Raw genomic sequence first — 12,782 nt, forward strand, 5'->3', positions numbered from 1 at the left:
TAGGGTTAGATTGGGTTAGGGTTAGATTGGGTTAGGGTTAGATTGGGTTAGGGTTAGGGTTAGATTGGGTTAGGGTTAGATTGGGTTAGGGTTAGATTGGGTTAGGGTTAGATTGGGTTAGGGTTAGACTGATTGGGTTAGGGTTAGACTGGGTTAGGGTTAGATTGGGTTAGGGTTAGATTGGGTTAGATTGGGTTAGGGTTAGATTGATTGGGTTAGGATTAGATTGATAAGGTTAGGGTTAGATTGATTGGGTTAGGGTTAGATTGATAAGGTTAGGGTTAGATTGGGTTATGGTTAGATTGGGTTAGGGTTAGACTGATTGGGTTAGGGTTAGATTGGGTTAGGGTTAGATTGATTGGGTTAGGGTTAGATTGATTGGGTTAGGGTTAGATTGTTTGGGTTAGGGTTAGATTGGGTTAGGGTTAGATTGGGTTAGGGTTAGATTGGGTTAGGGTTAGATTGGTTGGGTTATGGTTAGATTGGGTTAGGGTTAGGGTTAGATTGATTGGGTTAGGGTTAGATTGATTGGGTTAGGGTTAGATTGGGTTAGGGTTAGATTGGGTTAGGGTTAGATTGGGTTAAGGTTAGGGTTAGATTGGGTTAGGGTTAGATTGATTCGGTTAGGGTTAGATTGATAGGGTTAGGGTTAGATTGATTGGGTTAGGGTTAGATTGGGTTAGGGTTAGATTGGGTTAGGGTTAGATTGATTGGGTTAGGGTTAGATTGATTGGGTTAGGGTTAGATTGGGTTAGGGTTAGATTGGGTTAGGGTTAGAATGGGTTAGGGTTAGATTGGAGTAGGGTTACGGTTAGATTGGGTTAGGGTTAGATTGGGTTAGGGTTAGATTGATTGGGTTTGGGTTAGCTTGATTGGGTTAGGGTTAGCTTGATTGGGTTAGGGTTAGATTGGGTTAGGGTTAGATTGATTTGGTTAGGGTTAGATTGGGATAGGGTTATACTGATTGGGTTAGGGTTAGATTGGGTTAGGGTTAGATTGGATTAGGGTTAGGGTAAGATTGGGTTAGGGTTAGATTGGGTTAGGGTTAGATTGATTGGGTTAGGGTCAGATTGGGTTAGGGTTAGATTGGATTAGGGTTAGGGTTAGATTGGGTTAGGGTTAGATTGGGTTAGGGTTAGATTGGGTTAGGGTTAGATTGGGTTAGGGTTAGATTGGGTTAGGGTTAGATTGGGTTAGGGTTAGGGTTTGATTGGGTTAGGGTTAGATTGATTGGGTTAGGGTTAGATTGATTGGGTTAGGGTTAGATTGGGTTAGGGTTAGATTGATTGGGTTAGGGTTAGATTGGGTTAGGGTTAGATTGATTGGGTAAGACTGATTGGGTTAGGCTTAGACTGATTGGGTTAGGGTTAGATTGGGTTAGGGTTAGATTGGGTTAGGGTTAGATTGGGTTAGGGTTAGAATGGGTTAGGGTTAGATTGGAGTAGGGTTACGGTTAGATTGGGTTAGGGTTAGATTGGGTTAGGGTTAGATTGATTGGGTTTGGGTTAGCTTGATTGGGTTAGGGTTAGCTTGATTGGGTTAGGGTTAGATTGGGTTAGGGTTAGATTGATTTGGTTACGGTTAGATTGGGATAGGGTTAGACTGATTGGCTTAGGGTTAGATTGGGTTAGGGTTAGATTGATTGGGTTAGGGTTAGATTGGGTTAGGGTTAGATTGATTGGGTTAGGGTTAGATTGGGTTAGGGTTAGATTGATTGGGTAAGACTGATTGGGTTAGGCTTAGACTGATTGGGTTAGGCTTAGACTGATTGGGTTAGGGTTAGATTGGGTTAGGGTTAGATTGGGTTAGGGTTAGATTGGGTTAGGGTTAGATTGATTTGGTTAGGGTTAGATTGGGTTAGGGTTCGATTGATTTGGTAAGACTGATTGGGTTAGGGTTAGACTGATTGGGTTAGGGTTAAATTGGGTTAGGGTTAGATTGGGTTAGGGTTAGATTGGAGTAGGGTTAGGGTTAGATTGATTGGGTTAGGGTTAGATTGATTGGGTTAGGGTTAGATTGGGTTAGGGTTAGATTGGGTTAGGGTTAGTGTTAGATTGGGTTAGGGTTAGATTGGGTTAGGGTTAGATTGGGTTAGGGTTAGATTGTTTGGGTTAGGGTTAGATTGGGTTAGGATTAGATTGGGTTAGAGTTAGATTGGGTTAGGGTTAGATTGATTGGGTTAGGGTTAGATTGGGTTAGGGTTAGATTGGGTTAGGGTTAGATTGGGTTAGGGTTAGATTGATTGGGTTAGACTGATTGGGTTAGGGTTAGATTGATTGGGTTAGGGTTAGATTGATTGCTCTCACGCTGTACACTGTTTTGGTTTTCATTAAATGTAGGAATTCATACCTTGCATGGAGCACAACATTAAAGACATTTTCATACAGGTTGAACCTACATGGAGCACAACATTAAAGACAGTTTCATACAGGTTGAACCTACATGGAGCACAACATTAAAGACAGTTTCATACAGGTTGAACCTACATGGAGCACAACATTAAAGACAGTTTCATACAGGTTGAACGTACATGGAGCACAACATTAAAGACAGTTTCATACAGGTTGAACCTACATGGAGCACAACATTAAAGACAGTTTCAAACAGGTTAAACCTACATGGAGCACAACATTAAAGACAGTTTCATACAGGTTAAACCTACATGGAGCACTACATCCACTTTTGTTGTTGTTTAGTACCTGGTTAGAGGGACCTGGTGTTGTTTCAGGGGTATATAGTACCTGGTTAGATGGACCTGGTGTTGTTTCAGGGGTATATAGTACCTGGTTAGATGGACCTGGTGGTGTTTCAGGGGTATATAGTACCTGGTTAGAGGGACCTGGTGTTGTTTCAGGGGTATATAGTACCTGGTTAGAGGGACCTGTTGTTGTTTCAGGGGTATATAGTACCTGGTTAGAGGGACCTGGTGTTGTTTCAGGGGTATATAGTACCTGGTTAGAGGGACCTGGTGTTGTTTCAGGGGTATATAGTACCTGGTTAGAGGGACCTGGTGTTTCAGGGGTATATAGTACCTGGTTAGAGGGACCTGGTGTTGTTTCAGGGGTATATAGTACCTGGTTAGAGGGACCTGGTGTTGTTTCAGGGGTATATAGTACCTGGTTAGAGGGACCTGGTGTTGTTTCAGGGGTATATAGTACCTGGTTAGAGGGACCTGGTGTTGTTTCAGGGGTATATAGTACCTGGTTAGAGGGACCTGGTGTTGTTTCAGGGGTATATAGTACCTGGTTAGAGGGACCTGGTGTTGTTTCAGGGGTATATAGTACCTGGTTAGAGGGACCTGGTGTTGTTTCAGGGGTATATAGTACCTGGTTAGAGGGACCTGGTGTTGTTTCAGGGGTATATAGTACCTGGTTAGAGGGACCTGGTGTTGTTTCAGGGGTATATAGTACCTGGTTAGAGGGACCTGGTGTTGTTTCAGGGGTATATAGTACCTGGTTAGAGGGACCTGGTGTTGTTTCAGGGGTATATATTACCTGGTTAGATGGACCTGGTGTTGTTTCAGGGGTATATAGTACCTGGTTAGAGGGACCTGGTGTTGTTTCAGGGGTATATAGTACCTGGTTAGAGGGACCTGGTGTTGTTTCAGGGGTATATAGTACCTGGTTAGAGGGACCTGGTGTTGTTTCAGGGGTATATAGTACCTGGTTAGAGGGACCTGGTGTTGTTTCAGGGGTATATAGTACCTGGTTAGAGGGACCTGGTGTTGTTTCAGGGGTATATAGTACCTGGTTAGAGGGACCTGGTGTTGTTTCAGGGGTATATAGTACCTGGTTAGAGGGACCTGGTGTTGTTATGGCTGTGTTGTTGTTATGGCTGTGTTGTTGTTATGGCTGTGTTGTTGTTATGGCTGTGTTGATGTTATGGCTGTGTTGTTGTTATGGCTGTGTTGTTGATGTTTTTTTTTTTTCAGGGTTTGAGGAATATCCGGTACCTGGGTAAGGGAACCTACATCGACTGCGCCCTCGCTAACATGACACAGGAAATGTCACGTTCGCCCTCTAACCCCGGAGCGCTGCGATTCGCTGTCGTCATTACCGACGGTCACGTGACAGGAAACCCGTGTGGCGGGGTGAAGGTGACGGCCGAGCGTGCGCGCGACGAGGGCATCAGAATGTTTGTGGTCGCGGCAACGAAGAACGTGGACGAGACAGGTCTGAGGGAGATTGCTAACTCTCCGGCCAACGTCTACAGAAAAGACTTCCTGGCTGTCGACCTCAGTGGCAACAAGCCTGTTATACAGCTGGACACTATAGACCGCATCATCAAGACCATGGTAACACACACACTAACACACACACACACACACACACACACACACACACACACACACACACACACACACACACACACACACACACACTAACACACACACACACACACACACACACACACACACACACACACACACACACACACACACACACACACACACACACACACACACACACACACACACACCCACACGCTAACACGTTCACACACTAACATACTGTTATACAGCTGGACATTATAGACCTCATCATCAATACCATGGTAACACACACTGTGATGATCATATTCAATAAACATTTTTCATGTTTAAGTAAAATATTTTGTGTTTTCCTTTTTCCAGACCCATCTGGCCTATCAGGAGGTGAGACTGAAGAGAGAAATGCACAATGTTACCATACAAGCAACCTACAATACCCTATTCTACTTGATTATATACTATTATATACTAGTATACCCGATTCTACTATTCTATATGAGTATATACTATTATATACTATTATAACCTATTCTACTTGATTATATACTATTATATACTATTATACCCTATTCTACTTGATTATATACTATTATATACTATTATACCCTATTCTACTTGATTATATACTATTATATACTAGTATATACTATTATATACTATTATACCCATTCTACTTGATTAGATACTAGTATATACTATTATATACTGTTATATACTATTATATACTATTATAACCTATTCTACTTAATTAGATATGATTATATACTATTATATACTATTATATATGATTATATACTATTATATACTATTATATACTATTCTACTTAATTAGATATGATTATATACTATTATATACTAGTATATACTATTATATATGATTATATACTATGATATACTATGATATACTATTATATATGATTATATACTATTACATACTATTATATATGATTATATACTATTATATACTATTCTACTTGATTAGATATGACTATATACTATTAAATACTATTTTATACTATTATATACTACTATATACTATTATATATGATTATGTACTATTATATATGATTATATACTATTATATACTATTATATATGATTATATACTATTATATATGATGATATACTATTATATACTATTATATATGATTATATACAATTATATACAATTTTATATTATTATATACTATTATATTATATACTATTATATACTATTATATATGATTATATGCTATTATATAAATGATTATATATGAGTATATACTCTTATATACTTTTATATAATCTTATATATGGTTACATACTATTATATATTATTATATACTATTATATATGATTATATACTATTATATACTATGATAACAGATGCACTAGATGTTGATATTGATACCTGTATTCCATACATGTGGTCTCTCTCAGTGCTACAAGGTGAAGTGTCTGGAGACAGATGGACCTCCTGGTCCTGAAGGACACCGAGGACAGAAGGTACACTCTAGAGTCCTGGACGGGTCCGTTTTTTATAGACTCCACACGCTGGCCACATCAATTCCGAGCCCCACCCAATATCCGACATCAGGACATCATTTTCTCTGCAGCCCGGCCCACCCACATAGAATTGTTTCCGAGAGCCGATCCGTTACCTGCGAAATAACATCAATTTATTGAATAGTTTTTATGACTCCAGAGTACTAGGCTTTTAGGCTACTCCCTGTATGAATTAATTTGTCTGGATGTCTATTCAACATTTATAGAAAAGGAAACCATTCCATGAATTAAGAACAATATATTTTTATTTTCATATTGCGATGCGTCTCTCAAATCACTTTGAGAGAAAAAAAAATAGCCTTGTAATTAACCTTCCTACCTAATGAAAGCCTATAGCCGACACAAAACAATACCTTTACATTCAATATTGTTTAGATCATCAAATAGTTTAGGCCTAATTCAACTTAAATAAACTAGTCCCAAAATGGAATATGGAAGAATAGGCTACTCAAATTTTTACCAGCGCCGTACTGGTTTACAATTCATATAGCCTGACTATGTTATAATGAACGGATGTAATACATCCGTAAGAGTCTATTGACGCACCGGTGCGTCAATCTAAGTAACATAATAAAAAATCCCAATCAGAATCCGTCAGTTTAAACGGGAGATATTATGGACTGCGTCTCAATCCACCACATCCGCTGATTTCAGCAAAAAAATTGGTAATTTATTTAGTAGGCCACTCGAACTTTTACCAGCCGCACCAGTTTACCTGCGTAATGAACGAAAGCCTGAATTAATGTAATAATTAAGTGATAATTAACTGAATTATTGAAAACAATAGGCCTACCTGGTTGCACTTTGTGAAGGCTGTGTATCCATCTACCGTGTTGTTGTCCTTCCAAAGTGGGGATTTAAATCCCGCAGCACCTGTTTCCAACATGGTGTGTTAGCCTCTGATCATAACCTTCCTGTTTGTTTCTCTGGGTAGGTCTGCGTTAGACATTTTCACTTAAGCCAGGCTATCCAGGGAATGTAAACTTGTCAACGTGTCATATTCTTACGCGAGGAGAGGGAACATACACTCTATGCGTGGACAAATCAGAACCGCACAAGTAATGGCCAGTTCCCTGCTCCACTCTCGCTGCGTGGCTGGTTGGCCTAGGTGATGTCTGCCTCGCTGCGTGGCTGTTGGCCTAGGTGATGTCTGCCTCGCTGCGTGGCTGTTGGCCTAGGTGATGTCTGCCTCGCTGCGTGGCTGTTGGCCTAGGTGATGTCTGCCTCGCTGCGTGGCTGTTGGCCTAGGTGATGTCTGCCTCGCTGCGTGGCTGTTGGCCTAGGTGATGTCTGCCTCGCTGCGTGGCTGTTGGCCTAGGTGATGTCTGCCTCGCTGCGTGGCTGTTGGCCTAGGGGATGTCTGCCTCGCTGCGTGGCTGTTGGCCTAGGTGATGTCTGCCTCGCTGCGTGGCTGTTGGCCTAGGTGATGTCTGCCTCGCTGCGTGGCTGTTGGCCTAGGTGATGTCTGCCTCGCTGCGTGGCTGTTGGCCTAGGTGATGTCTGCCTCGCTGCGTGGCTGTTGGCCTAGGGGATGTCTGCCTCGCTGCGTGGCTGTTGGCCTAGGTGATGTCTGCCTCGCTGCGTGGCTGTTGGCCTAGGTGATGTCTGCCTCGCTGCGTGGCTGTTGGCCTAGGTGATGTCTGCCTCGCTGCGTGGCTGTTGGCCTAGGTGATGTCTGCCTCGCTGCGTGGCTGTTGGCCTAGGTGATGTCTGCCTCGCTGCGTGGCTGTTGGCCTAGGTGATGTCTGCCTCGCTGCGTGGCTGTTGGCCTAGGTGATGTCTGCCTCGCTGCGTGGCTGTTGGCCTAGGTGATGTCTGCCTCGCTGCGTGGCTGTTGGCCTAGGTGATGTCTGCCTCGCTGCGTGGCTGTTGGCCTAGGTGATGTCTGCCTCGCTGCGTGGCTGTTGGCCTAGGGGATGTCTGCCTCGCTGCGTGGCTGTTGGCCTAGGTGATGTCTGCCTCGCTGCGTGGCTGTTGGCCTAGGTGATGTCTGCCTCGCTGCGTGGCTGGTTGCCTAGGTGATGTCTGCCTCGCTGCGTGGCTGGTTGCCTAGGTGATGTCTGCCTCGCTGCGTGGCTGTTGGCCTAGGTGATGTCTGCCTCGCTGCGTGGCTGTTGGCCTAGGTGATGTCTGCCTCGCTGCGTGGCTGTTGGCCTAGGTGATGTCTGCCTCGCTGCGTGGCTGTTGGCCTAGGTGATGTCTGCCTCGCTGCGTGGCTGTTGGCCTAGGTGATGTCTGCCTCGCTGCGTGGCTGTTGGCCTAGGTGATGTCTGCCTCGCCGCTCACAGTGGAATTCTCAACACAATGCAACACAACAAGCTACTGGGATTGTGAAAAGTCTATTATCTTGATTTAAAATGTTTCCGACCCGCAATGTAATTGTTCCGACCCGCGAGCCCCCCCAGGGGTTGAAATATGTTTTCATTCCACTCGCCAGTTTATATTTTTGCAACTCACCCGCGGGAAACTGTGGGTATCGGACCTCGATCTAAGACTCTACCACACACACACATGCACACAAACGCACACACACACACACACACACACACACACACACACACACACACACACACACACACACACACACACACACACACACACACACACACACACACACACACACACACACACACACACACACACACTTGTTCTGCCTCTGTTGTGTGCACAGGGAGCTAAAGGAGACAACGGCAACGCCGGACCTAAAGGCGACAGGGGAAGACAGGGCGACCCCGGCATCGAGGGTCCCATCGGTCAACCAGGAGTCAAGGCAAGTCTACAGGCTCCTCCCATTCACACACACGACCAGTAATAATGTCTTAAATACACGACCAGTAATAATGTCTTAAATACACTACCCATAACAATGTCTTTAAATACACTACAGGTAATAATGTATGGAAAAGCTAGAGACGTGGCTACTAGTAATAATGTCTTCATCTGTAGTGACTCAACCAGTAATACTGAAGGTCTCTGTGTGTTTGTAGTAATAATGTCTTCATCTGTAGTGACTCAACCAGTAATACTGAAGGTCTCTGTGTGTTTGTAGTAATAATGTCTTCATCTGTAGTGACTCAACCAGTAATACTGAAGGTCTGACTGGCTCTTTTCTCTCTTGTGCTTCTATAGGGTGAAATAGGTATCAAAGGTGAAAAGGTGAGGTCAATATTTATTATCCATTGATTATCTATTGGTAATTGGTTATAAGACCTGCTCATCGTGGGACTGAAGCACAGGAGGTTGGTGGCACCTTAATTGGGGAGGACAGGCTCATGGTATTGGCTGGAGCGGAATTGGTGGACTGGTATCAAATACATCAAACACGTGGTTTCCATGGTTTCCAGGTGGTTGATGCCATTCCACTTTCAGCCATTATTATGAGCCGTCCTCCCATCAGCAGCCTCCACTGGACTGAAGGTAGTCAAGATGAAAGATGACAGGTTATGGATTATTGCTGTGTGTTTTCAGGGGGAGATCGGAGCCGAGGGGAAGAAGGGTGTGGCCGGCCTCGCTGGACGCAACGGGACAGACGGACAGAAGGGGAAGATCGGACGCATCGGCGCTCCCGGCTGCAAAGGAGATCCAGGAGACAGGGTATGTTCTGAGAAACCTGGCGAGATCCAGGAGACAGGGTATGTTCTGAGAAACCTGACTAGATCCAGGAGACAGGGTATGTTCTGAGAAACCTGACTAGATCCAGGAGACAGGGTATGTTCTGAGAAACCTGACGAGATCCAGGAGACAGGGTATGTTCTGAGAAACCTGACTAGATACAGGAGACAGGGTATGTTCTGAGAAACCTGGCGAGATCCAGGAGACAGGGTACGTTCTGAGAAACCTGACTAGATCCAGGAGACAGGGTATGTTCTGAGAAACCTGACGAGATCCAGGAGACAGGGTATGTTCTGAGAAACCTGACTAGATACAGGAGACAGGGTATGTTCTGAGAAACCTGGCGAGATCCAGGAGACAGGGTACGTTCTGAGAAACCTGACGAGATCCAGGAGACAGGGTATGTTCTGAGAAACCTGACGAGATCCAGGAGACAGGGTATGTTCTGAGAAACCTGACGAGATCCAGGAGACAGGGTATGTTCTGAGAAACCTGACTAGATACAGGAGACAGGGTATGTTCTGAGAAACCTGGCGAGATCCAGGAGACAGGGTACGTTCTGAGAAACCTGACTAGATCCAGGAGACAGGGTATGTTCTGAGAAACCTGACGAGATCCAGGAGACAGGGTATGTTCTGAGAAACCTGACTAGATACAGGAGACAGGGTATGTTCTGAGAAACCTGGCGAGATCCAGGAGACAGGGTACGTTCTGAGAAACCTGACGAGATCCAGGAGACAGGGTATGTTCTGAGAAACCTGACGAGATCCAGGAGACAGGGTATGTTCTGAGAAACCTGGCGAGATCCAGGAGACAGGGTATGTTCTGAGAAACCTGACTAGATCCAGGAGACAGGGTATGTTCTGAGAAACCTGACTAGATTCAGGAGACAGGGTATATTCTGAGAAACCTGACGAGACCCAGGAGACAGGGTAGGTTCTGAGAAACCTGACTAGATCCAGGAGACAGGATATGTTCTGAGAAACCTGACTAGATCCAGGAGACAGGGTATGTTCTGAGAAACCTGGCGAGATCCAGGAGACAGGGTATGTTCTGAGAAACCTGGCGAGATCCAGGAGACAGGGTATGTTCTGAGAAACCTGACTAGATCCAGGAGACAGGGTATGTTCTGAGAAACCTGGCGAGATCCAGGAGACAGGGTATGTTCTGAGAAACCTGACTAGATCCAGGAGACAGGGTACGTTCTGAGAAACCTGACTAGATTCAGGAGACAGGGTAGGTTCTGAGAAACCTGGCGAGATCCAGGAGACAGGGTATGTTCTGAGAAACCTGACTAGATCCAGGAGACAGGGTATATTCTGAGAAACCTGACTAGATCCAGGAGACAGGGTATGTTCTGAGAAACCTGACTAGATACAGGAGACAGGGTATGTTCTGAGAAACCTGATGAGATCCAGGAGACAGGGTATGTTCTGAGAAACCTGATGAGATTCAGGAGACAGGGTATGTTCTGAGAAACCTGGTGAGATCCAGGAGACAGGGTATGTTCTGAGAAACCTGACGAGATCCAGGGTATGACCTCACAGTGTGTGTGTGTAATATATTTACGTGTGTGTATGTAATATATTTACGTGTGTGTGTGTGTGTGTGTCTCGGGCAGGGTCCTGATGGTCACCCAGGAGACGCGGGCGATGGTGGTCTTCCTGGAACGGATGGAGAGAAGGTACAGTAAATATAATCACAATACAACCACCCCTATAATCACTATACAACCCCTATAATCACTATACAACCACCCCTATAATCACTATACAACCCCCCCTATAATCACTATACAACCCCCCCTATAATCACTATACAACCACCCCTATAATCACTATACAACCACCCCTATCATCACTATACAACCACCCCTATCATCACTATACAACCACCCCTATCATCACTATACAACCACCCCTATAATCACTATACAACCCCTATAATCGCTATACAACCACCCCTATAATCACTATACAACCACCCCTATAATCACTATACAACCACCCCTATAATCACTATACAACCACCTCTATAATCACTATACAACCACCCCTATAATCACTATACAACCACCCCTATAATCACTATACAACCACCCCTATAATCACTATACAACCACCCCTATAATCACTATACAACCACCCATATAATCACTATACAACCACCCCTATAATCACTATACAACCACCCCTATAATCACTATACAACCACCCCTATAATCACTATACAACCACCCCTATAATCACTATACAACCACCCCTATAATCACTATACAACCACCCCTATCATCACTATACAACCACCCCTATAATCACTATACAACCACCCCTATAATCACTATACAACCACCCCTATAATCACTATACAACCACCCCTATAATCACTATACAGCCACCCCTATAATCACTATACAACCACCCCTATCATCACTATACAACCACCCCTATAATCACTATACAACCACCCCTATAATCACTATACAACCACCCCTATCATCACTATACAACCACCCCTATAATCACTATACAACCACCCCTATAATCACTATACAACCACCCCTATAATCACTATACAACCCCTATAATCACTATACAACCACCCCTATAATCACTATACAACCACCCCTATAATCACTATACAACCACCCCTATAATCACTATACAACCACCCCTATAATCACTATACAACCACCCCTATAATCACTATACAACCACCCCTATAATCACTATACAACCACCCCTATAATCACTTTACAACCACCCCTATAATCACTATATAACCACCCCTATAATCGCTATACAACCACCCCTATAATCGCTATACAACCACCCCTATAATCACTATACAACCAACCCTATAATCGCTATACAACCAGCCCTATAATCACTATACAACCACCCCTATAATCACTATACAACCACCCCTATAATTACTATACAACCACCCCTATAATCACTATACAACCCTATAATCACTATACAACCACCCCTATAATCACTATACAACCACCTCTATAATCACTATACAACCACCCCTATAATCACTATACAACCCTATAATTACTATACAACCACCCCTATAATCACTATACAACCACCTCTATAATCACTATACAACCACCCCTATAATCACTATACAACCCTATAATTACTATACAACCACCCCTATAATCACTATACAACCACCCCTATAATCACTATACAACCACCCCTATAATCACTATACAACCACCCCTATAATCACTATACAACCACCCCTATAATCACTATACAACCACCCCTATAATCACTATACAACCACCTCTATAATAACTATACAACCACCCCTATAATCACTATACAACCACCCCTATA

The 12,782-nt window shown here is 43.7% G+C and overlaps 1 protein-coding gene across 1 annotated transcript in view; it reads left to right on the plus strand.

The window, feature by feature from the left end:
- Nucleotides 1-12,782, plus strand: part of LOC120056208 (collagen alpha-2(VI) chain-like) — a 48,652-nt gene that overhangs the window by 6,582 nt on the left and 29,288 nt on the right. Inside the window, exons 5-11 of the mRNA XM_039004451.1 lie at nt 3,932-4,294; nt 4,634-4,654; nt 5,689-5,754; nt 8,486-8,584; nt 8,944-8,970; nt 9,283-9,408; nt 11,048-11,110. Of these exons, the coding sequence (XP_038860379.1) occupies nt 3,932-4,294; nt 4,634-4,654; nt 5,689-5,754; nt 8,486-8,584; nt 8,944-8,970; nt 9,283-9,408; nt 11,048-11,110 (765 nt within the window). The remainder of the gene's footprint in view (nt 1-3,931; nt 4,295-4,633; nt 4,655-5,688; nt 5,755-8,485; nt 8,585-8,943; nt 8,971-9,282; nt 9,409-11,047; nt 11,111-12,782) is intronic.

Source organism: Salvelinus namaycush, chromosome 11, assembly GCF_016432855.1.
Source record: "Salvelinus namaycush isolate Seneca chromosome 11, SaNama_1.0, whole genome shotgun sequence".
In the NCBI taxonomy this organism is placed as follows: Eukaryota; Metazoa; Chordata; class Actinopteri; order Salmoniformes; family Salmonidae; genus Salvelinus; species Salvelinus namaycush.